This window comes from Girardinichthys multiradiatus, chromosome 10 (assembly GCF_021462225.1).
Source record: "Girardinichthys multiradiatus isolate DD_20200921_A chromosome 10, DD_fGirMul_XY1, whole genome shotgun sequence".
NCBI classification, from domain to species: domain Eukaryota; kingdom Metazoa; phylum Chordata; class Actinopteri; order Cyprinodontiformes; family Goodeidae; genus Girardinichthys; species Girardinichthys multiradiatus.
In genome coordinates this window covers 10,068,243-10,095,617 of record NC_061803.1, presented here as the reverse complement: position 1 = coordinate 10,095,617, position 27,375 = coordinate 10,068,243, and the positions used below count along the sequence as shown (strand labels likewise).

The 27,375-nt window shown below is 39.2% G+C and overlaps 1 protein-coding gene across 5 annotated transcripts in view; it reads right to left on the bottom strand.

Annotated features, from left to right (window-relative positions):
* Positions 1–17,690, bottom strand: part of LOC124875753 (A disintegrin and metalloproteinase with thrombospondin motifs 3) — a 76,506-nt gene extending 58,816 nt beyond the window's left edge. For all 5 annotated transcript variants that reach the window (XM_047378134.1, XM_047378137.1, XM_047378136.1 and 2 more), the window contains exons 1-2: positions 17,267–17,690; positions 16,575–16,990 (exon numbers count right to left, since the gene is read on the bottom strand). In XM_047378134.1, the coding sequence (XP_047234090.1) occupies positions 16,575–16,990; positions 17,267–17,345 (495 nt within the window). In that variant the 5' untranslated portion in view covers positions 17,346–17,690. The remainder of the gene's footprint in view (positions 1–16,574; positions 16,991–17,266) is intronic.
* Positions 17,691–27,375: the final 9,685 nt, after the last annotated feature.

Here is a 27,375-nt window from a genome sequence, read left to right as displayed (position 1 = left end):
TACAGCAATGATATATTTAAATTAAGGGGAAGGTCTGACAGTTGGGCTGAAGAAAAGTGAAAGAAAATAACTTCACGAATTTGCAAGTCATGCTATGAAACTTGGAGTCTTTTTTTACTGCTGTGAGTGTAAAGCGAAGCTGAAAATATGACAAGAAGGTTCTTAAAAGGTCTGCAAAAAGAAAAAATTTGGCAACCTTTATTGTTGTTTTATAATTTGAGCTGAGCCAAGATTTCAGAATTTTGGAGGGGCATAATGCAATTAAAATGGTACAAATTCATTATAAATATGTTATAACTTCAACCCACTGGAAATTATTTACTAACCTAATTAATCATTTCATGTCAATTCCAGGAAGCTGCTAATATTTTTTAATGTCAAAGCTTTGCAAAAATATTCATACCCCTTAAGCTTTTTTTTACAGATTGTCAATCACAAACATTACCATAATTCATTGGGGTGTTATGTGCCAGAAAAACACAGTATTGCATATTTGTGAAGTGGAAAGATAATTGCACTAAGTTTTCAAATGTGTTTTACAAACCCAAATGTTACAAGTGTGGTGTCTATTTGTATTTAACTCACGCAAATAAGTACTTGGTAGAGCTACATTTCAGTGCAATTACAGCTGCAGTCATTTAAGGGTATCTCTCTACCATCTTTGTACATCTAATACTAAAATGTTTGCCCACTCTTCTTTGCAAAATAGCTGAAGTTGAGTCAGATTAGATGGTGAGTATCTGGGAACATACATTTTTAACTTTTGCCCGATTCTCAATTTGAGAGAAGTTTAGACTTGGACTGGGCCATTCTAACACATTCTAACACATGAAACATATAATAATATAAATAATTCAATTGTAGTTCTCGCTACATGCTTAGGGTTGTTGTCCTGCTAGAAGGTAAGCCTCCACTTAAGTCTCAAGTCTTTATGTGCAAAGTGTTTTGCCCTAGTTTCATTTGACCAGAGCACCCTGCTCCATAAGGTCTTTTACAAACAGCAAAAATTACTTTTTATGGTTTTCTTACAACAATGACTTTCTTCACTGCCATCTCTCATAAATGGCCAAATTTGTGAAATGTATGATACATAATTCTCCTGTCAATACGTTCTCCCACCTGGATCTCTGCAGCTCCTCCAGAGTACCATGCTCCTCATGGCTGTTTCTCTGAAAAATGCTCTCCTTGCCGAGGTTTTCAATTTTGGTGGACAGCTTTGTCCTAGTATGGTTGAAGATGTGCCAGAAAAGACTGTATTTTTACTATTGAAGGCAATTGGTTTCATGCATATGGAATATGTCTAGCTGATATATTTACATCGCAGCTAGTGGATTTATACCCTATGATAAATTATAAAACTTCATATTTTTTTAACTGAAGTCAGTTGATATGGGTGCCACAATGTTACTCCAAAGCCTGAACATAGATCTCATCATGCAGTAAGCCTCTACACAGTACAAGAGTGAGTCATCCAGCTGTGTCACTCCGCACAAAAAAGAACATATATCTGAACCTTAACCTCACTGGTCCACTAAATTTCTCACCTCCGCGGAAGCAACTTTGAAGTTACAAATGCACTCTATGTCATTTCAGGGTGAGACAGTATTTCCTGCAAAAACCTACTGGAATGTTAGAAATCACTCTAAAGGGGCAAATTCTTTATTCTTGTGCATTACTGAATATTTCAAAATATTGCAAAAACACTAGTTTTCGAGCAAGCTTTAAATGACATCAAGCAGTTGCCAAAGTTTACAGCTTCAGTGCTTGTTCACAAAAAAGAAAACACAATATAAAATCCTACAGTACTCTAAACACTAATAGTTTTCAAACACTGTACCAAAGATTCTCTCAACCGAAGATGACATGTCTCGATTCATATGTCAAGATGAAGATGATTGTTTTCTAAAATAAAATAAAATATATTTCATATTTATTGTTTCTTCACTTTATTTCCAGCTCTGAATGTGCATCATTAATCATGGATGACCGATAAACAAAAGCATAGCTACACTGGGCTGCTGTCATCTCACTTGGTGGTCCAGTTACATCATCGGCTGAGATAATCTGATGGAGTCATCCTTTATGGTGCATGTCAGACAAACAAAACTCCAAAAGCTGAATAAGCACCACAGGCTACGGATGCAGGGAAATTAAAAGCCAGCTTTGATTCCGGAGGCTCAGTCTGTAATTTTGTGGCAGATTATTTGGAAACATGTATTTCGGTTCCAGGCACGCTCTCTTTCTGATTCACCAATAAAACAGGGAGGCTTCGAAAGGTACAGCGGTGTTACAGCTGAGGTCAAAGCATGCACTCTTTCTGTAAAATGTACCCATGAACTTTTGTCATAAGATCTATAACCCCTCATTGAGAGGATGAAGTGAGATCTCTGAAGCAGTATTCATAAGGCTACGAAGGAAATGGACATCTCTGTTATTCCTGTTAGAAATAGGTTTTGTGGAAAAAAAAAAAATGAATATCAGTAAGTAACAGAGTAGGACCATGGCTCAGCAGTGTCGCATGATGGGAGATAATCAAACAGGACAGATTGCAGGAGCAGGGGATTACTTCCTGATTTTTTTTTTATCTTTCACATCTCACAGCGCTAAGCATGAAAGGACCTATATGACTGATCAACAAGAGGATAATGAATAGATAAAGTGGGATTATAATGCACTTTTCAGCATGCATTCTTCATACCAATTTTGCACCAAGTGGATAGTTTAATCAACCAGCAAGTTGCATAAGGGAGCAGATCAGTTTGGCTTTCAGGAGGCACCCATGTGAGGTGAGCTACAAGTTATCCTGACAGCTTCTCTGCCTTTAGCTGAGCATCAAAGCCCTACATTTAGCTTCACTCAATCAGGGAATTTGAAGAAAGTACATCTTCACAAACTAGGGCTTTTTCTATAGAACTCTGTATCATGAAGGAAGCCCCAATAAAGAGAGTGTTGCACCAATAACAAAACACTAATGCGATCAGACCTCCTGCTCTCAAAGTAAACTCCATGTTTAGCAGCACTTTAAAGCTGTGCTAAACAAAATTCTGCATGATTGAAGGCTTTGTGGAACACTACACCCTTAGCCCAAAAGTAAAAAGAGGAGTATTCATCATGACAATTGTTAAACCTGTAGTATGTAATATTATGATCCTTTGTTGGTAGCTGCAGTGGAAGTGTGGGAGTGCGGGAGAAGAAGGGACTCAACCATCGCGTTATTTATGCAAGATCTGCCACTGTTAGGGTTTATACATCTTATGTTTCAGAAGTGTGGACAAGTCTCTTATCCTTACTGTCACAATCACAATGTATCAGTAGGAACTGTTGTTTAAATGCATGTGGTCATGGTTACAGATGATTTTTGTTTATTGCATGGAAAATGGAAATCGGTTACTTTAGTCTCAATGGTTCCTCACTGTAATACAGTCAATCCTTAATATATTGCAACATAATCTCAGTAATTTTAATTTTAATTTAAGCACTTTTACTTTGTGAGAAACAAAATCATAAAGAAATAATAGTTTGTTAACAAAATTACAGATTCCAAAGAAATGACATGTAATTAGAACATTTTTGTAATTTACATATCACTTTTTCCAAGATAAATCTTGTTTCTTTGTCGTGTTAAGATGACAAGTGAACCTGTAGCAAGCACAGCTAAATGACGAAGCAAGTTAAAAGAAACTCTCCAAAACGCTCTGTTAAAGAACTGCTGCAAAGAGTAGTGTTTTGGGCTCAGCAAGTCTCCATGGCAACAATTAGAGACAATCTATGTTAAAGTTGTTCTGGAGGTATTCCAACAAAGTGCCTTACTGACCAACCATCACGAACACAGATGTGTGGAGTTTGCTAGATGCTGCTGGGACTTTAACTGGAACAGTGAGCTTTGTTCAGACCAGACAGTGATCGAGTTTTCTGTCAATAAAAACACCAACAGGTGGGTCAACCAGCAGATGAATATGTAAAAAAGTTCCTCATGCCAATTGTTAAGCACAGTGGAACATCTATAATCCTGTGGGCTGGTTCCCCTTCCAAATACAATTGTAACCTTGTTATAGAGCATAATATCTTGAATTATTTAAAATACAGCAACACTTTAAGGTAAAAATCTGTTGATTTCACCTAGAAAACTGAAAGTGGATCACAGTTTAGACTTTTAGCAGGTTAGCAATCCAAAATATTCAATTCAATTCAATTCAATTCAGTTTTATTTATATAGCGCCAATTCACAACACATGTTGTCTTAAGGCACTTCACAACAGTCAGGTACATACATTCCAATTAATCCTAACCATTGAACAGTGCAGTCGGAGTTAGCTTTTTATTCAAATTGGATAAAAAGTTTTTCTATCTAAGGAAACCCAGCAGATTGGATCCAGTCAGTGACTTGCAGCATTCCCTCCTCCCGGATGAGTATGTAGAGACAGTGGACACTCACTGGCGTTGACTTTGCAGCAATCCCTCATACTGAGCATGCATGTAGCGACAGCGGAGAGGAAAAACTCCCTTTTAACAGGATATATAATATATAACCAAATCAAGACAGTTTTACAACTCAAGGTTGGATTTTTTTAAACTTTTCAGTATGAGATTCATTTGACAATTTATTTCCCATTTTTACCAGAGCTTTCAATAATTGTGGAGGGTGCTTCATTTATTCATCTGAGAAACGTTTTTATAGAAAAGCATACTGTATCAGCTCAGTAAAGATTAGAGTGAAAGGAAATATATAATATTTTTGGCTGGAGATGACATTTGGAAATCTTTATTTAGAGACTGCTTACATACTCTACCAGCAGTGTTGCAAGGCTAGATCAAAATCCTATTAAAATATTTCTAATCTTTTTACAATACATGGAAAGTGCAACTCTGTTACCTGCACCTGAAAAACCGCAAGCTGTCTGACTTTGACTGTTGCTGGGTCTTTCTGAGCAATGGACACAGGAATAGCACTCCTCATACAGTGATGGGATTTGTAAGGCACTCGTGTTACATTCATCATACATGTAACTAAATCAGTCCGTCATCTGGGCTAATTCTCGACACATGAGCAACACCGGTATTATCATAGCCATCACTCATCACTCAACAACAGTAGCGCGCCAGTAACGTGTCTGGTGAGCACAGCTGTTCAGCAGTCGTCATTTAGAAGAGGACACTTCAATGGGCGGATATCACAAATTCTGAGGCAGTCAAACAATGACTATGAGTACAGATTTGTCGTTGGACCATAAGCAAACAGAACAGTGGGGCTTTAGGAACAAATATTAATCAAGGATTTGTAGTTTAATGTCAAGAGATAAGAATATCAATAATGTTGCACCTCCAGGTTCAGTGCAGCGGATAAAATAAGCCAACTCTGTTCCTTAAAGTTGTATAGTGCCTTGAAACCTATTCCTATTTTTACATATTTGTCCTTTTACAACCAAACACTTCAATGCATTTTGTTGGGTTTATGTAAAAGACCAAAAAAAGAGGAGAAAAAATTATACAAGGTTTTAGAATTTCTTTTACAAAATTATATTAGTATTTAGCCCCTTTTACTCAAAAACCCCTAAATAAAATCCAGTGTAACCAATTACCTTCAGACGTCAACGCACAGTCCTCCTATATATAATTTAACCTCAGTATAAATCCAGCTTTTCTGGCAAGGCTTTGAGGGTTTGTTATGAGAACATTAGGGAACAAACATCTTAATGAAGACCAGGTAACAAAGAAAGACATGGAAGACCAAGGTTATTAAACAATATCTCAAGCTTTGAACATCTCACAGAGCACTGTTCAGTCCATCCTATGAAAATGGAAAAGTTTTAATTTATAAATATCCGTTCACCTAGACTGAAATGCTGGCCAAGTACAGTGTTAAATGGAGAAACAGCCAAGAGGGCAGGGCGATGGTAACTTTGGAGGAGTTGCAAACATCCACAACGTGCTCCACAAATTTAGCTGTTATGTAGGAATGGCAAGAAGATAACTCCTAGTAATAAGAACCAGTTTGAGACAAGCCATGTGGGGCACACAGCAAACATGTAGAAGACGGCGCTTTGGTCAGATGAACCAAAATAAAGTTTTTTGGCCTACATGTAAAACCCATTGTGTGGTGGAAAACTAACACTACATTCCCTGAAAACACTATGGTGATGGCAACATCATGTTGTGGGGATGCTTTTTTTCAGCGAGGACAGTGAAGCTGGTCAGATTTGAGAAGTAGACTTTGCAGATTTCTATTTCATTTTCCATCCATTTCACAATTATGCACTACGTTGTGTTGACTTATCGCATAAAACAGAATAAAGGATTTAAACATTAATGTTTGTGGATGTAACATGACAAAATATTAAAAAGCTCAAGCTTATCACTGTGATCCTAGAGAATGTGACCCCTACCTTTCAGCGTTTTGTTTAATAAATGCACATATGGGAATTGAAAGAAAAAGAATCTGTGATATGAATCTGCCCTGTTCTTTTTCTCTATAGGGGATCCCGATTTATCCACTTTTGAAGCGTACATGCTGGTAGTAAGTCAAAACACACGATGTGACCCGCATTTTGTGACTCTAATGCGTGATGCACTTTCTTATACCTTTCACACACAGCCCTTTCATCAGACATCATCTTTTGAGTGCCTTCCACATCAAGCATTACATATCAGCCTGTCTGCACAGCTTCAAATGCTCCCCAAGCACCCTCTCAGCTTGCTCCAACAGGTCTGTGTTAAAGTTGGCTTTGATTTAAGGAAACACATGGACAATGTTTCTAAGAGTCTGACAGCACCTTTTAAAGGGTATGCTCAACCAAATCACAAGCAAAATTTGGTGATAGGACCCTGCTTTCATCTCAGTATAATCAGGGGGTCTTTAATGCCTTGAAATGGAACATGTCTTTTTTCAAAGTGCCAACTGCTTAAAGTGGCTCAAATAAAATCTATCTTAGTCACATTTATTTTGTACACATAAAGGGCATTTAGGCTTTCACAAAAAGAACACCTGTTGGCAACATTCAATGGAATGACCCATTTCGAACATAAAACAAGCAACAAAAGTATTGTGGAAAGATGGTGAAAAACAAAATAATATCTGCTCTAATAAAATATGTATGTAAGTCTTAACCTTTATTTATTTTCCTCTTATTTACCCTGTGACGTATGCTGCTTCTGTGACTAAATTAATTTACTGCTGTCTGATTTTATCAGTGTTGGGTTTCTTTTTACTCATAATAAGCCAAGGGATCCATCAACATACTTCCCAAAACATCATAGATACAGCTCAAATGAAGGCAGCAGCAGATTCAACACAATCAGCAGAACCAATCTTTCTAAAAAAAAGAAACTTCTAACAGAACAAATGCTAGCATGAGCCCTGCTACACCAGTCCAGAAAAAGAGGTGAATCAAGCTCCAATAATTGATATCTTAAACTTTGTTCAATGGGAATCAAAAAGGTCATGGTATTTAAAAGGGAACCACAATGTGGTTGAAAGTTTCTTTCTCAATCTGAGCTAATAAAAGGTTTCTTTATTTGTTGACATAATCAGAAAGGAACTCATCTTGAGGCATTTTTTTAACCAATGACAATATTAAGGTGAGTACAAAGGGACATTTTTGTTTTGGTGTTATTATCTTGCTGTTGCTGTTGCTGTAGCAACCGAGTTCTCTTTAAACACATAATTAATCAATTATGATGATCTTGATGGATGTTTTTCTGCCAAGGCTGTCAAAGCTCCACCGTGTGGGCTTAGTTATTGCCGCACCTCAACAAGCTTTGATTTATTGGCTTCGGCAGGAGCAATTTTGTGGCTCAGAAACATTGCAGCCTAACAGCTGACAGTTCTTGTTTTTCCCTTTAAAATGAACAATTTGTATTTATACCACCTACTTATGTGTTTTGGGATTTTTGCCTCGAGATTTTAGGGAGCCCACAATTTATCAAATAACAATGTCATTTAAGCTAAATACTTTGAGTGAAACAGAGATTTTCTGGATGCATTGTAACTTCAACCTTTAGTGATGCATCTTGTTTTTACAATTCTTCCAGACATTCAGAGACAGCTCAATCATGACGTACAAACATTTGTGTCTATAAGGCAATTGTGAATTATACAAATGGACAGCTGCAACCCAAAGGCATGGGAGTTTTTTTTTTCTTTTATTTGAAGGTTAACTTAGCATTGTGCTACATGGAAGACAGTACGTCACTTGCGGCCTTGAGTCACTAAAGTACATTGCTGTGGTCTGTCAGGAAACGTAACAAAATATACTGGTTTTACAATAATAAAGAAAGCATAACTCAATGTAATCTTTTTTGTATTTCAAGGTCGTTTGCTAGGTTGATATGGTACAACACAGAGAGAACAAAAGTAGCTTTGAGAGACACTTGTTACTTCCTTATGGTGTGCTGATGCCATAGAAATCTTAATTGTTCAAATGAACCAGAAACTGAGCAGTACGGCTTCTCAAATCATATAAAATAAATTTACTTGCCAAGGTTTCAGAAGGAGCGATAACTTAAAAAAAGTAAGATCGCACGGCAGCTGCGACTAGTCAACATAATAATAACTTATTAATAAACCGTCAGCATCACTATTGTTAATTTACATCATTTAAGGTTATTTATCTTTTCTATTTCCTTAACTTTTTAACAAAGGCAACAGCTGTTTTCTTAAGCTTCTGTATGTCAGTCTTAAGTCTGGAAATACTTAAGGTTTGGTGACAATAAACAGGCGGCTTGAACACTCTGTTAGGTTTTGTTATAAACCACATCAGCACAAGCATCATGCATGATGAGCAGCTGAAGAAACCCAAGAGTTACTGATGAGCTGACATTAAATACAAAGCCATATTAAAAGCTCTCTGTGAAGTTAGAGAAATGGTTTTGGAAATATTTAGACATACTGCATACTGTTTGAGTGATTAATGCTGTGCCTGAGCATCTTAATATGCAGACTTTATGCAGCAAAGCAAATTTGTTTTACCAATTTCCATCTTAATTAGTTAATTGTGGAGATCATTTTAATAAGTCAGATTTAAACCATCTTTTTGGCATATATTCAGCAAGGCATCAGAAATATTCCTTAGAGATTGTGGTCTATATTTAGATGATGGCATTTAGGAATCGGCCGGATTTGACATCTGCACGTCAGTAATGAGAGTCTCCCGTTACAGCACCTTTAAAAGGTGCTCTGAATTATTGAGATGTATGGAGGCAACTGGGGTGCAGTTAACTCACTGTCATGTAAAAAAAAAATTGTTTTTGGGTTATTTCAGCTTTGTGACATGGTGGACTGTCTTGTTGAAAGTAGAAATCAAAACAAGGGCAGACTGTGATCATAAAGGGATGCACGTGGTCAGCAACTACATACTTTCTGAGGGGTACGGGATACAGTACAGACACCCCCAAGCCCCACCCCAGCCCTAAAGCAAGACTTTTTCTTTTTTTATGTTTGTGAGTATAAATCTTACTTATTCATGGACTTAGAATATACAAGACTACTATTAAAGACTTTTATTTTATGTTAGATATTACAGCAGGTGATCAACTCAATCAAAAAGAGAAAAAATTTAATGCCATTTAACGGCATCGGCACCCAGTGCTCAATACATTCTCTGTAGTGGAAATATTAAATGACATCTGAACAATAGCTACTCTGTATAAGAAAGTTAAAACTAAATTGTTACATGTTGTGCCTTTTGCACTCGCCCAGTTGTCAAGAATGGCCTCAAATGAAGTGTTTTCAATAGAGATCACTGCTAACTACGTCAAGCGATCATTGCTCATACTCAAACAAAGGTATGTTTTTAATGAGCTTCAGCTTATTAAAGGATCTCTTGCAGATGTACCAACAGAGGCATGGTAGGAATACTTTACCCTTGCCTGTGTTCTTCTCAGCTAAGTCATGTGGTCAAACAAGCAGTATTTAATAGCTTTAAATAATTTACACATCTTGCAAATGCACTTTTTCAACATTAATTATATTTAAAAATGAATCACTTGGTTCTTAGACCGCCACCTAATATTAGACCAACCTGTCGCCTTCCAATGTCTGTCCTGATTCTTTTCTCTCTCTTCTTTTCTTTCTCTCCATCCTGACAGCTGAATTACATAAAACATACTGCAGTCAAACCAAATATAAAAGCATCCATCCAACCATTTTCTTCCGCTTATCTGAGAGACCCAGACTTCCCTCTCCCCAGCCACTTGGGCCAGCTCGTCAAGGCAATCCCAGGCCAGCCAAGAAACATACTCCCTCCAGCATGTCCTGGGTCTTCCTCTGGGCCTCCTCCCCGTGAGTCGTGCCCGGAACACCTCACCAGGGAGGCGTCCAGGAGCTCCTCTCGAAGTGGAGAAGCAGCTGAATCCCTCCCGGGTGACTGAGCTTCTCACCCTATCTCTAAGGGAGAGCCCAGACACCCTGCAGAGGAAACTCATTTCGGCTGCTTGTATGCATGATCTCGTTCTTTCAGTCATGACCCAAGCTCATGACCACAGATGAGGGTAGGAAGGTAGATCAACCGGTAAATCAAGAGCTTCGCTTTTTGACTCAACTCTCTCTTCACCACAACAAACCAGTACAGCGCCCGCATCACTGCTGATGCAGCACCAATCCGTCTGTCGATCTCCCGCTCCATTTTTCCCTCATTCGTGAACAAGACCCCAAGATACTTGAACTCCTCCACTTGAGGCAGGACCTCCCCCCCGACCCGGAGAAGGCACTCTACCCTTTTCCAGCTCAAGACCATGGCCTAGGACTTGGAGGCACTGATTCTCATCCCGGCCGCTTTACACTCGGCTGCAAACTGCTCCAGTGAGAGCTGTAGATCACGAGCTGATGAAGCCAATAGGACTACATCATCTGCAAAAAGCAGAGACGCAATCCTACAGCCACCAAAACGGATCCCTTCAACACCTTGGCTGCGCCTAGAAATTCTGTCAATAAAAGTGATGAACAGAATCTGTGACAAAGGGCAACCTTAACGGAGTGCAACCCTCACCCAAAACGAGTCCGACTTACTGCCGGCAATGCGGACCAAGCTCTGACACCGGTCGTACATGCACCTACTGCCCCCGATGTCCACGCGATGCTGCAGAGTCGCGTTAACCAACGCGACCCTACAACATCCAGAGCTTTAAGGTACTTTGGGCTGATCTCATTCACCCCCGGGGCCTTACCACCGAGGAGCTTTTTAATCACCTCGGTGACCTCAGCACCAGAGATGGGAAAGCCCGCCCCAAGGTCCTCAGGCTCCGCTTCCTCAGTGAAAGACGTCCCGGTGGGATTGAGGAGGTCTTCGAAGTATTCCGCCCACCAACCCACAACATCCCGAGTCAGCAGCACATCCTCTCCACTGTAAACAGTGTTGGTGGTGTACCTCTTCGCTCCCTGAGGCGCCGGATGGTGGATTTACACATGCACAAACAGCTAAATACAGAAAATGCCAACTAAAAATAATTTTCCCACCATTGGTTTTGTGCCCCCCTAGGGCAGTGCCCCTATGCGCCGCATATAGTGCATACCCACTTTTTGTGCCACTGGACATGGTCAGGCATAATATTCAAGTAGACGGAGTCTCAGTTAGTATTAAGGGATTCAAAGTGTGGCAAAAAAATATACCCCACAACATTACACCCCCGCCACCAGCTTGAGCTGCTAATACAGAGCAGGATGGATCCATGCTTTCATGTGGTTTATGCTAAATTCTGACCCAACCATCTGAATGTTAGAGCTTAAATCAAGTCTTACCAGCTCAGGCAATGCTTTTCTAATCTGCTGTTGTCCCATTTTTGTGGGCATATGTGAACTGGAGCCTCAGTTCTCATGGTGCGTTCACACCAAACGTGGATTCTGCGAATATTTTGCCTCATTTGTGTGCTTTTGCTTTGCTTGACATTCTGCGTGAACTCCGCGTTGCCATTTGGCAACAAGCGTCAACGCTTCGCCGCGTCATCAAATAAGAGGATCTTCCATCTGCTGCTTGTTGGTTTCCACTGAACATGGCGGACATGGATTTCACGGATAATTACGGTGTTTTACCTGCGGAGAACCGAAAAACGTCGACGTCCCTGGGTTCACCAGATTCTTCAGGGACGGGAACAGTTCGGAGATTACCACAACCTACTTTGTGCCTAAACATAACCAGGCCAGGTCTTTCTGTACTTGTCTGGTAAAAGTAATTAGTTGAGTCATACGACTCTGGCTTGCCGCACACCGCCACTATGATCTGGTCCTCCATCTTCAGTGACAACCGCTTCTTCTCCGCTGCGGTCTTTCACCCTATGTCACAGCCACATCCAGTCCCTGATTGGTTGACGCGACGCGAATTTAGGAAAAAGTTCAGATTTTTCAACTCATCCATCGCTCTCGCTCCGCTCCTGCTTCGCTCGGCACGCCTTCCGCACTGCGTCCTTCGTCTCCTTCGCACCGCGCCCGCCACTCCGCTCCTGAATGCACCTCTACATAGGGATAACATGTAAATCGGCCGCTCCTTTCACAGAAACCGCGTTCGGTGTGAACGCACCATCAGACTAGAGTGGTACCTGGTGAGGTCTTCAGCTGCTGAAGCCCGTCTGGTTCCAGGTATTACACGTACCTTGGTACACCAATTCTCTTCTGACCTCTGACATAAACAAGACTTCTTTTGTCCGAACAACTGTCGCTCACTGAATATTTTAACTTTTTTAAATATTCTCCGTAAACCTGGGAGATGTGTAATATTACAGTTGTTCACCAGCTTCTGAAATACTCTGACCAGCCCCTCTAAAACCAACATCCATATCAAAGTCACTTGCATTCATATTAGTCCCCATTGTGAAATTCAGTAAGTTTTCTTCACCCCATCTGGATCCCTAAATGTTTTAAGTTCCTACCATGATATTTGCTGATTTTTGTGAGTTGCTGAAAACTGTTTCTCTCTTTTGTTACATTTTAATTAGGGAATGCAGTAGAAACTGGTTCTTTTTCCCCTGGAGTTTCACTCACCAACGCCTATTTTTGTTTATTTCCAGTTCAATCTAAAAATAGTTGACATCCTCAATATCCGCGGTTATGCTGTCATAAATACATAAATAATCAAGGCTTTGTTTCCGATTTTTTTAAAGCTAGAGAAGGCCTGTTTTACATGTATTGCTTTTTGTTTTATGGACAATATGTCTCACCTCCCAGGGTGCCATACTGTTGGGGGTCAGCACGAGCACATGGAACGAAATCTGCATGTTGCATCCCTCATGACCTTTTTAATCCTTCTTTGCATGTTCATTTACTGAGGTTTGGGCGCCCCCCTGTGTTGTGCACAATATAAACAGTGAAAGTACATATTGTATATCCATAAATCGCAACTGGCCAATGACAGTGAAGTTGGTATCTGATTCATAGATTAACTCTTGGTATTCATTTTGTCCTCAATAGTGTTTTTAAGGACTTTTAACAGTATTGGATCATCTGTAGCCCAAAATAATAAGTAATTAAACTGGTCAAATCAAATTCAAATGAACTTGATTAATTCATATAAAACATAGTCTTTACAGCAGTTTGAAATTTGTGAAACGTTCTTCTGAATATAAAAAAACTCATAAAAAGAGCTCCTTAGCTGATTATTGTTTTTTTTTTGGGGGGGGGAACACATTAAATACGGAGAGAGGATGAGACAGAGGGGCAATCCCAGGATACCATTCATGCAAGAAATGCTACTGTGCATATTTCACATTTTGGAGCTACAATCTTTATTTACATTTTATTAAATAATAAATGTTAACGTTTTCTGCAAAAAATAAAGCAACATAAACTGACTAATCGCAAAAAAGTGATCATTGGTGGCAACCCTATTAAGTTAGACATTTATTTGTATTATCTTAAGCGTTCCTAGGTTACAAGGTTATCAACTAACCATTCAGCTCATGTGATTTCTGTCAAAAACAGAAATGTGATTTCTGTTTTTGACAGAAATGTGAAGCTTGAGCCGTTGCTCAAGCTTCAAGAAAGCTTGAGCAATGGCTTGGCTCGATACTGGCAGGCCTGCCTCTTCAAATGTCACATGGCTGATTTTGTAGTAAAAATCCATCAGTGGCTCAGCTCTTTGTGCTCTATCTCTGCTGTTACAGCCCAACACACATTTGAAGGCTGTGATGAAACCAAGGGACTACAACAGAGCAGAATGACATATTGAACAGTGGCAATGGGGGGAGGGACACATGATGTTGCAAAATGCAAACAAGGGGGCTTTTCATTATTTATACTTATGCTTAATTGTTCCCTTCGTTTACATATGGTGGAAAGGTGGGACAGGCACAATGAGAACATTTCTCTAAGAAGCCATAGAATTTATCTAGGTTGTGGTTTTGTGGTGGCTGCTTGATTTCAAATTCAACAGTTCAAGTTCATTAAAACTGACAATTGATTTTTGTTTTTTTGGTACTTAGAATGCAACAGAATTTGTCTTCTAGGAATAACAGCATTCAGCAGAAACATTTAAATAAAATAATAAACCCATCTCTTCCCATTTAACTTTTAGGACATAAAGTAAGCAGTGTGAGCAAGGTTTTATTTTGCTTTCTTTGACCTTTTCTGCCATTCAGATCAGGTTGGGTTATCATGCAAAATCAGTTTACAGAAAAACTGTGAGCTGTACAAACATAAGAGGGTTGATGACGTGATACAGTATGTGCTCATCATTATTGATTTCTCAGCACATAGTTGCTGGTTGAGTGTTCAGCTGCAGCTGCTCCAACTGAGCGTCCCGGGTGAAGCTGTGGCCTAAAAGTGCTCCCACTTCAGTTTTATTTAAATGCAGTGCTATAGTTTTAACCTGAAACACTTCTGCTGGAACTTTTACAACAGACTACATAAAAGTTTATTTTTTCTAAGAAACCGATTCTTATTTGGTACAAGAATTCACCCAGGTATAAATAAATACCCTGTGGCAGACGGCTTCATTTCACACTTGAAAAAAATGTTAAATTGCGATACAGCATATTGCATTACCATCTGATAAACATGTACCATGTGAATTAATACACAAAATCCAAATAGATGAAGCATAATCTGTTTTTTATACTGTGTACATTTTCAGACAGCTATCTCACTACTGGGTACACTTAAAACAATCTGTTTTGTAGTGTTTAAGTCTTCTGAGTAAAACAGTGTTGGCAACAGGTCAACACAGCCCTCACTGTAAATATTGAAACACATTTAAAAAGTAGCATTTGTATGAAAGGCTGTGAAACTTTTGAGATTGGAGCTTTTTTTGTTATTTTTAAAGATGGCACAGATCCACTTGGATTTGGGCCCCATCTCTGTATTAAACATAATCTCTCTTTTTCCAAACTGAAGTTATTTACAGATTAACCTACTTCAGGTAAAATACTGACTGCATATATCATCTCCACAGAACCTGCTTCTGAGCTCTCTATTTAAAGCTCTGCAGTTACTGACATCGGCTGCAGTCAAAGGCCAAAGCTGTTAATACAGCCCCAAAGGTTTTTAGAGCCACTCAAGCTAATGTTATGTTTTGTACTTATCCACTGCACCATTTAATGTCACATAGTTCCTTGGACTGGGTACACCGAACACATTCTGACTAATGCAACCAATCTGATTGACATCTGAGGTGAGCAGTCAATTTTAATACAAGTTGATATAATTGTTTTTAAGAGACAGATTATTGACTGAAAAACAACTGTCAAAGTTCATGTATTTCACTATTTATTCTACTAATATTAATTTAGCAGTCTACAAACAGCCACTGTACCTGTGATTTCAGTAAAGGTATCAACAAAGTAATACAAGTGGTATGGCAATAGGATTGTGACATCACTGGTTCTAACACACCTGAGAAGCACGAAAGGTCTGTGTCATGTTTGGCTATCTATCGCAGTGATATTTTATCCAGCAAGCTGAATATTTTTCTGGCATGCAAAGTGTGACTCCATGACAGCTGAAAATAACACACAACATATAATGCATTCCAAATAACCTTTGGATTAGTGATCCACAAACTAAAATTAGGATGATGATATGTTGTGCAGCCCCCACTTAGCAGTCCATTTATTGTTAAAAACTCAACATTTTGTAACAGTGGTTTTCTTTTTAGCATATTTGTGCAAACACAGAGAAACACTTGCCATCTTCAAAATAAAAGCAGCTTTCACGGATTTGTATTCAGGACTAATACTTAATGCATGTTCAATTTGAGATTTTCTATTGACCACTGCAGTCCATTCTGGGGCATCTAAAGAGCCAGAATATTTTCACATTTACCCCACACTGACAGTTTTTGGTTCAGTTATTGTCTGATTTAGCCTTACTATAAGAGGAGGTTAGCTCAGCTCAACCATGAACATCTTTTTAGACGCTTCAAAGTGATATCACTCTGACTGCTGCCTATATTAACATCTGTTTTTAGCTAATCTACAGAATCTCCACTTTTGAAAAACAGATAAATTCCTCTAATGGAGGTGTTATATCAGGATGTGATGCATTTAGAAGTTTAGAAAAACAATATGCTGGAACATTCAAAGGAACTGTGTTTTAATTATTGAATTGATGTAGAAATATTTGTTTGTTTTTAGTCCCACTAAAGGTTAACACTTACCAGCCCATCACAGTTGCTGATGGCCACAGAGGCCTCTGGCATGTCAGTCACATCCCCAGTGAACACACAGTCCCCATGGATGCGTTCCTTGGTCTTTTCCTCAAAGTCCTCCTGCCATTCCACGAAAGCCCCTGGGGCCACTAGCCTCCTGTTGGCCCTAAGGCGAAGGTGGAGATCTTTCCCAAATAAGGTGACATTGAAAAACAAGTGCTGACCCAAGCCAGAGGTGACAGAGGGCATCTGGGGGGCACCGCGGGCCACCCTTCTTCTGCTGCCAGTAGCTGAGAGATTTTCAGCAGCAGTCTCACTTTTACTTCCACTTCCAGCAGAAACCACGTGAGAAATGTACCGGCCGTGGGAGTCTGTGCTGAATGGCACCATAAGACCATATTCACTTAACTTTCCAGAGAGTTTTTCTGATGAAACAAAACGTGTCAAATAAGAATGACATATTGACATCAAATGTGCTTTGGGAAAAAAGACTAAATAGAAATGTGAAGAAAGTGCTTATTTTGGTTTAAAAAAAATACCAACTGGTGGGCATTTAGGGGAAAATTTAGTGGAAAATGCAATCCTACTTGCATTTATCTTTTCTAATAAAAATAATTTGTCTTTCTTAGTTTTTAAGTTGCATTTACATTTATTTTAAAAAATGTAGAAAAAGTGAAAATAAAAAAGGCATGAGTACTCACCATCTGCTTCTTCAGCCAAAATGTGCTCTAAATATACTTGACTGAGTGAAAAGCACATCAATAAATAAATACAATCCATAGCGAGGGCTAAAATTGTGAGAGCTGCCACTTCTCTAACTTTTCCTTTGTGTTGTAAACTTTGTGAGCGGAGTCCTTCTCCTCCTCCAATGAAAAAGCCCAAAACGCAGAAGAAAAGTGCTCAGAACAGTGCTCGGCGAGGCGGCCGGGCATTTCTCAGCGTCCTCCCCAGTCTACACGCCAAACTGAGGCTGCTTCCAGTGTGTTGGCCCGCACTGAACCGCACACACCGAGACTGCCGCGTCCATTTAGGGAGCCGAACAGGAGGAGGGGGGCTGGGTATGGGTGCTGATGACGACAAACTCTCCGGTATAAGAACCGGGACGGTTGGAAGTTGTTGCCCACTTTTTCCCCTCTCCTCTTCTTTTCTCCTCTCTTTCTCAAAAACTTTTTTTAGTAGGACAGGACCGAGTTAACACACGCCTACAATGAGAGAGAGAGAGAGAGAGAGAGAGAGGTGGAGAAAGAAACTAGGTAGAGTTGACATGCAGAGACAGAGTGTCCCAGTGGTGGAACATCTGCTGTCCAGTCGTGCACAATTACGCGCCGATGGTTTGGCTCCGGGACGCACAACTGCTAAACACCAACCAGTGGGAGCGCATTATCCCTGCAAGACAGCCACATATTGAGACAAGCAGTTTTTTCCCCTACCGTATAAAGGGAACTGAACGTTATATAATCACATTAAGTTGGGGGAGAAAAAACAGCCTCAGCCACAGCTGATGTTTAGTCATGGAATCTGGGCTATTTTTCTTTCAGTAACACACAGCAAAAAACCGTCCAGACGCCAGCTGCAAGGTAATAACTCATAGAGACCGTGTTTACATTAGTCTACAAACATATGTTAGTGATCACATAGCAATAAATCTGGGAACAGCATTCCTGCACATCACACAGAGGCACCGGTGACGACAAAACGCTTCAAAGCCAGGTTTGAAAACTTATAATAAACATAAAAGGTGAAACCTGGAGCTTAGCAAAACAGTTTTGGAAGATAAGTTGTACTTTTAGTTGGTTTTGCACTTTAATAAATGAAATCAACATTTGAAAACTGTCTTTTGTATTTATCTTTGTTAATGCAATATTATTATCCGTTTGATGATAGTGTGACAAGTGATATGTAAGAGAGAAAATATATATATATTTTTAGCAATGAAATATCATTTGAAGAAATTAGAAAACTGAAGCTCAGAACAGATTGAAAAAAGCTTGCAGTTTTTTTTTTTGTTTTTTTTTTACAAAATATGCTTTCCTAATTTTTTGATATGCTGCAATACAAAATTAAATTAATCTATTTCAGTGTTGGCTTTCTCAGTCCTTATTTTAAGCACTCAACCTTACATTTCTAGAGTGTCTCCTTTCTATAGATAAGGGAGCGGGATAAGGAATATAGGTTTCATGCCCTTAAAAATGGATTTTTGACACTGAAGCTATGCTTGCAAATGCACTGTCAGTTTCTCTCGGTATTATCTTAAATGGCACAGAAACTACTGTGATGTCTAGATTAAATTGTTCTAAAATGCTTGGGTAAAACAATTCCAATTTAAAATGTTTTAACATCACAACAACCACTAGATGTCTAATTTGATACATGCCAATGCATTTCGTTTAATGTAATTTCAATTATTCTCAACATATAAAAAAGGAGGAACAAATGGTATAGCATTACTTTGGCAAGAAACAGGACAACTATTCTAACATGTAGTCTGATGCTAATGTATTACCTGGGTATCAGCTGGGAGTTGAGATGCAGAACCATCCTGGAGGAGGCAGTTATCCCTACCGTCACTGCTTCTGTTACCCAGCTCTGTTACCCGGCTATGTAATCCATGTGCCTGAGTCTCGTCTGCCAAAACAAGTTATTTACTCACAGCATGTGGAAGGAAAATGTGCTCTGCGAGGCCAAAAGAAAGCATAAAGAGACAACATCAAGCAAACCTTAAGAAACAGTCACACAACAGGGCAAACTGGGGAACCCCTGTCAAAGAGGGTGCTGCATTTTACAATAAAGAGCTCAGCCATGCTGCCAAAGACAAACGTAGAGGTCAAAAGCAGAAGCTCATCCAAACAGACCCAACCTAGGGCTGCCACCACCACCAAGTTGCCCTGTTTGTATTGCACTGAAGAATGTGGCTCCAGGATCAGCCTTGTCAACCATCTAAGGACTCACAAGGACCAAGAAGGATAGCCACACTCAACTACAAGTGATCCACCCTAGGGAAATTCAAGGCTGATAGTTTAGAACTTTCTTCAAAGTCATAAGTTTACGAACACTAAGATTTCTATGCGTTTAAACAATTTGTGAAAGCCCAGATGACAATGTCATGATTTTGTAAACATTTTAGTTAACTAAAGGTATACTTGTGGATATATTTTAAGGCAACACCTGAAACTAAACCTTAATCTTAGTCATATGGGAAATTTGTAGACTGAACTGAAAATGTGTGTATGAGCAAGGCAGCTTGCGAAAATGACTCAGTTACCAGAACCAGGTTTCTCAGGAGAAACGAGCCAAACTCCAGCTAACTATTGTAAAAAGCTTGTGGAAAGATACCCTAAACATTTGACCTAATTCATACAGTTAAAAAGGAAAAAAACTACCCAATTTGCAGGAAGGGTTAAGGTATCTAAACTTCCAAGTTTAAAACAGTTTTTTTGAAAATCCTTCCTGTTTATTCTGGCATCTAGCAAGCAGAAAAAGTGAGAAATCCCATTTTTTCCTTCCTTTTTTAAATTTCATTTTACTTTTTGACCTATTGAGATGAACCAAAAGTATAACATAGGCAAAACTGATTTAAGAGTTTTAGTGCCCTTAATTGTTTAGTTTAATCTATTCCATTGTCCACGACAAGAACAAGAGTTGTGAATTTAAAATGATCCACAGTCCACAAGGATGTTGTCCATTTGAACTAACTGTATGTCTGCTGATTACACCCCCAGTTTCAATGAAACAAACCAAATCATACTAGTTTCATAATCTAAACAAATCCTGCAGATGTCACATTGAGCATATGTTTCATTTACTCAACAGCAAATTCCATCAGGGAAATGACAGCTTGGTAAAACCCTTGAGGATTTTGAAGACAACCGGGACAGTTCTTTTTAAATTCACTCTGCTGGAGGCTAGACTGATTCAGACATGAATGCACAGAACCAACAACTCCATAATCTTTATCAAAGGAAGACAGAAGGGGGGTTGGGGCTGCAATGAGTCTTAACTTTTAGGTTCCTTTTTGAAAAATTAGGGTGTCTAGACTGGACCCCCCCCCCCTTTTTGTTGTTCCTCGGGTGTATCTGGGCTTCAGATAAGAGCTTGTTCCCTGTAATGCTCTTAATGTGTTGTTAATTTGCTCAAAGCTACCAGGATGGTCAATGTGGGGCAGGTGTTGGGCTGGGGGATATTGTGCAGTCATCCCCTCAGGGCGCCTGACAGAGAATTGGAAGGTGATCCAGAGCTGTGCATTAATAAGCAGTGGAAACTAACCACAGTATGAAGAGATGGAAACCATTAACTGCCTTGTGAGATGCTTTATGCTGTTTTTCCATGCATGATGTTTAGAAGTATTTTTTTTTAAATGTGTGTTTAAAAACCAGAAAGACATTCCACGATATAGCGTAGTATTCATTTAGAAGCGGTGTTTTTTTACCCCTCAGAAATAAATAGCTCCACTCACAGTCTGTGGTTATGTCCACACACAAGAACAATTTTCTACAACAGAACACTCTGTTCTTTATAATGTAAGAGTGAAACATTGGTGCACTTTAGTCTTGAACTTAACCTAGATGGTTAATTTTATAACACAAAATGACCTAAATATCCGAAAAATCATTAGAATTGTGATTCAGTGAATCACAATTCTATAATGTGATATAATGTGATGTTTGGTTGGTTGAAATCCTGACAAACTGATCCATATAGCTGCAAAGACTTTTTTCAACGGTGCTTTCAGCCAGTGAGAGAAGTTGCAGTACAGAGGGAATCTATGCAAACTATGGATGCTTTAGTGGGTGCTGTAATGCTCTTTAACCTTGCTAGTGTGTTGAGAAAATATGGTATTTTTTTTCTCCAAGACACCAGAGGATGCAAAGCAGCTGCTGCTCTGCCCAGCAGTTTGAGAGGACCTTCTGCAGAGTGCGTGGAGGGATCTGAACCTTAGCGGTTGTTAACCCTGAAAGTCTGATTTCCCTTTCAGTGTTCTGTGTGCGTGCAGCTCCAGAAGCATTTCAATGTGTGTCCCTATAACTAAAGCAATGGATTGAAATGGACATAACTCCCACAAATCATTGTGGAAAATTCAGCAATTTTCAATGCAACAAAATATTTATAAAAAACCTACATTTCATCTTGATGCAAAACCCATAGGCACAATGTTATCTTTCTAAAATTTTGTGTTAGTTAATACCCATTTCCTAGAAATTCTCAACATCTTAACCTGTGCAGTGTCGCTCTAGGACTGCCGCCTATCTCCAAAGGTCAATGGGCTAAAAGTGGGGTACGGGTTATCAGTCAATCACAGGCTACAACAGAGAAGCATACAGCAATAAATCATGCATGCACACATTCACACTTACAGGTGATCTAAATTAACCAAACCTGCATGTTTTTAAACTGTGAAAGGAAGCCAGAGTTCCCAAGAAAGTTCCTGCCTGCACCGGAAGAGTATGCACACCCCACACAGAGTCCTGAATGGGATTTAAGGTTTTATATATATCTAGGTGTGCATGTGTGGGTTCTTTCTGGTAATCGGGCTTCTCCGTCACAGTCCAAAGACATGTATGTTCGGTTAATTTGGCTCACTATACTGTCCTTCGGAATGAGTGTGTGCATGTACGGTTGTTTGTCCTGTCTCTGTGTTGACCTGTGAAGGACTGGCGATCGCCTCCTGCCCAATAATTACTAACCAGCAATGGGGGCTGGTGAACCTCCTATGAACAGAATAAACACCTTATTGCCTGAGTGGTCAGCTACTTTACTTTGAAACAAAATAAGCAGATATGCACTATCACAATCTGCCTTGATTTTTTTTCTTGTGATAAAAAACAAAATTGCCTTTACATACACATACATATTGTTCATTTTATCCTTTATTTCATTTCCTCTAAAGTTAATATGTTTATACTTAATGTCTGAACGGTTTGAACACTTGAAACCGAAGTCAAATTCTTGCTTGTGAACACAATCTTGACTAATAAAGTTGATTCTGAATAAAAGTACCCATTGAAAATAATAACCTTCAACCAGGTATTAAACATACTTTTCATTAAGCCCAAATTTCTGTATTTAAAATGTTTTTTTATTGGTCTTCTGTTATTTTCTAATCTTAAATGTTGTGTCTGTGTGTTATTAATCTATATAATACGTTTCACTTAGCAAATTGAATTACTGAAATAAATAAACTTTTCAATAATATTTAAATTTATTGAATGTGACTATAGACAATGGATGGCTGGATGATTCAAATCCCTGTCACCATCCACAATGCAAATACTCTATAAATCATGTAATCGATGACCCTTTGTAAAACACATTTTGCACATGTGCAGAGCAGTCCAGCTTACAAGATAACAAACTGACTTCATTTAGTTCCATTGAATGGTGAAACCCTGATGTCTTCCAAAAGACTGAATGAGAGAGGAAATTAGTTTTTAAAAGTTATTTGTCAATTTCTTTTCATTTTTTTTATCAAGACTTTTCATTACTCTGCTCAGTGGGGTGTGTAATGCATCGGCTATCAGGCACTGTGCATTATTGCCTGTGGTAAATGAAGGATTGGACGTGCAAAATTAAGCGCATCCCTTCACGGTCTTATTACTTATCAAATCCTTTAGAGGGCTCAAAGCACACTCAAGTCTCTAAGGTGTTTGTCATTCTGCCTTCTTACACACAAGAACAATCAAAGCGGATGGCGATGCATTGGTGCGCCCTCAAACCAGCGCCATGCCTCCTTTCCAGACCAGCTCTCTCATCTGCAGCGGGAAGCTTTCCACATGAAGTTCATTACATCCCCTCTTTGCCGCTTGGCTCTTCAATGGTGCTCTTTGTCTGTCGTAATCTCTGGATCCTTCAGAACCACTAGCTTGAGTTTCACTTTGGGGAGTATCTCAATGAGTTTGGAAGGGATTTCAAAGGCTAGGGGGCCGCTATATCATCCAGGCATGGTCCTCATGTCCTGGGCTTATCTTGACCCGGAGTCAAGTTAGCCGCATGCAGCAACTAAATAGGCCCTCTCCATATCCGCTTGTTGTTTCAACCGATTTGTCTCTGCCGGTGAAGAGAAAACAGGAACAGACATAGCTCTTTGCAAAAGGGTTCCAGTGTATTGTATCTATAATGTGGCTTGCATCAGGTTTTCATGCCCCTTAAACTATTTCACATATCATTACATTACGATCACAAACTTCAGTTGATTTTATTGCCTTTTATGGAGATTTCATGTGATAGATCAACACAAACGAGTGCGTAATTGCTAAGTCAAAAGAAAATAAATTCAGTTTACAAATTCTTTACACATAAAATTCTGAATAGTGTGGCAAGCATTTGTATTCCACCCGATACTGTGCAGAACCACCTTTCACTGCAGTTATGGTTGCAAGTCTCTTTCTGTACTCAGTTTGCCCATATAGAGACTGATGTATTTGCCAATTCTTCTTCGAAATATACCTCAAGCTCAGTCAGACTGGATGGAGAGGGTCTGGCAAAAACAAGTTTAAAGCCTTGCTTCAGATTCAAAATAGGATTTAGGTCTGGACATTGACTATACTGAATATACTTTGATATAAACCTGCAGCTCTAGCTGTGTTTATGGTTGTTGTCTCATTTTAACATGAACTGGCATAAAACCAAGACCATTAATCTTCCCACTAACCATTTTCCTTGTAGCTGCTAAAGAAAAAAAAATCCCCCACAGCATGATGCTGCCATCAGGTTTCCCAGCAGTAAAACATGTCTTGTTTTTTTACTAATGTCCTTGTTGTTTGTGGATGGCCTTGTCTTGGTAGGTTTGCTGTTGTGTCATGTAATTATGTGATACTTTGGTAGATGCTAATAAAATGTGATAAAAAAGTCTAATTGGCAAATAACTGTAGGATCATGTCAAAAAGAAGCAAACATGACAGTCTGTAAAGTAAGATTTACAATCAAGGCAACTGGGTTTACATTTAGGACAATCCAGGGCAGATAGGATTTCTGTCAGACTGCAGCCTAACAACTTCCGTACTCCAGAAGATAAGCCTGCTATGCTCTTACAAGAAGGGAAGTGATCTGAGATATTAGTCTTTCAAAGTAGGCCAGCAAGCCAAGTGAGCTTCACTGATGTGCCGGCAGCTGGTGGCTTTTAATCCTCAATCAACCTTCCATTCTTGAAAGCGACCATAGTTTTCTTCTTTATTTTTTTAATTAAGACCTTACCTGTCCACATCAAAAGGCTTTTCAGATTAGTCTTTTGATCTGACTAAGCTCTTTATTACTGTGTATGGAATATGTTAAGATTTCAGCCCAACAAAGAATCATCTGTTGTTTTTTGTATGCCGTTCAATCCTCATAACCTGCTCCGCTCTGCAAGCTTGGCACCGGCACAAGCCAAAGAAGCTGGTCTTATATAAGAGAGGTTCTCTTTAGTGGTGCATATGGGGTGCAAAAGGATGATGCCGAGATAAGCAGGAAAAAGTAAAGGAAGCCAAGGAGGGAAGAGGCATTTTTTTATTTGCTTTTTTTTTTTTGGTTTTAGCAAAATCGGAACATTTAAAACTGCCGCACACTGAATCTTTCATGTAGATCAGCCTGCATTTTATATTTCACCCTGCCAAAAAACAACATTAATAATATACCAAAATCAGGATTGCAGTTTAAGTTGTATTTTTATTTTAGTCTTCAAATAAAAAAAAATGAACATACAATAAACAAAAGGGAACACATAACCTCTACAAAAATAGCTTGTTAACAGAAGAAAAAAACATTAAATACTACAAAGGGGAAAGAAAGTAATTAGGGTGTTATCAAAGCTTACACATAAATGTGCTTGTGTTATAAAGTTACAGAAGAATGTTTATCTTTCTGCACATAATTAAATGACATGAATTTCCATCTCTGCTGTAACCCTCACAGTGATGCTGCTTATTCGAAATATTAACAGAGAAATATAAGACTTCTTTATAATGAATTTTTGATCCCTTTACAGGCTTATTTTTCTGGTTTTAAGGTAGGATTCCTGGTTAAAGCACACACAATTTTAACTAAATGAACTCTAGCTAATTACAGGAAAACAAAATACCGAATGATAAAAGTGCTAGGACAATGGGGGACATACTTTTCAACAGTAACGAGCAAGATGCAATGAGAAATCAGCTGGTGACCAAAATCAGCTGATTTTCAGCCTTATTAGTCGGAAACTTGTGTTGTGCTGTGAGAGCGCAAGAGAGTGCGAAGGTTGAATGGAGTCCAGTGAATTTGCTGTTTGGTCTGTGTCCACTTTTGTTGTCTTGCTGTTATGGATTCAGAAATTTTGGCTGCCTTTTGGAAATCTCGGTCAGGGTTAGGATCTACATTCTCTAGAGTATACACATGGAGACAACTGTTATTGTCAATAAAGGCACTAATTATTCATAAAATGATTGTAATTCTAATATACGATAAAGCTAAAACAACAAATAAAGCTAACATATGTAAACCTTGTCTTTGTTTTAAAATAATAGTAAAACCCTGTTTTACAGTAACTGTTTCATCATGATGAAATTCTCCACTTGGGCTTTGAGGATCTGGAGAAGGCTTATGATCATTTCATAGCATTTTCATGAGGGTGATGCTGCATTATGCACTACCTGGGTTGCTTTGAAGCACTATCCAGTCCTCACAGAACTAAAGCAAGAGGTGGGTCGGCATTCGTGATTTAAAGTTAAGCTTATTCTCATTGCTGGTTTCAAGTGTGCACTGGAGCATTTCGCAGCAAAGTATGAACCGGGCAATGTTTTTAAATGTAAAACAGGGGGATTGCTCCTTCCAGGTCAGGAAGTCTCTGGCTCAAATGAAGGTGTTCAAGTACCTTAAAGTCTTGTTCACAAGTAATTATATGTAGCAGGACAAAAAGATCCTGGATAAGCTTCATGATAATACTCAGCCGTATAGATAAGGTGTGAAGCTCCGTCATCTGAGCGGAGCTCTGAGTAAAGTTGCTACTCCTCTGCATCGGAATGAGTCACTTGAGATGGTTCCAGCATCTGATCTGGATAACTTCCTTTCGATGTTTCCTAGCACTTACAACTGATTTTAGACCACAGGGCAGACCCAGAACCTGGTGTTGGGGGCTCAATGTATATATCCCTTCAAGGCTAAAAAGGCCTTGGGATCCCCCAAGCTAAAGTGGAGAGTGTCACTGGGGCGAGGATTGCCTGAGTTTCCCTCCTGGACCTGTTACCCAAGCGACTTGGCCTCAGATAAGCAGAAGACAACAGATGGATGGATGCTCTATTATATAGCCTGATGACATCACACAAAGTTTGATTTAAATAATTAATGACTGCTCAGGGCAGGAAGGATAGGAAAAAACAACTATTGACAAAGGGAAACATTACTTATGGTTTCCTTCCACTGATGATTGTAGATTTTAAAAGAAACAGGAATAAGTCAAAAACTATTTCCATCATGGGAGAAGAAGTGGAGGTGGTGGAGGAGTATAAATATAAATACCTCGGTGTTCACCTGGACAACAGACTAGAGTGGAGATGCAACTGTGAAGCCATCTACAAGAAGGGACAGAGCAGACTGTACTTCTTGAGGAAGCTTAGGTCCTTTGGTGTTTGCAGCAAGATGCTGCATATCTTCTATAAGTCTGTTGTGGAAAGTGTGATCTCTTCTACCATCATCTGCTGGCGAAGCAGCATCAGAACCAGGGACATAAAAAACTCAACAAGTTGATAAAGAAGGCTGGCTCTGTTCTGGGGACTCCTCTGGAACCTCTGGAGATCATTGTGGAAAGAAGGATTCTTCATAAAATGAAGAACATTATGAAGAACCCTGAGCATCCTCTTCATGAGAC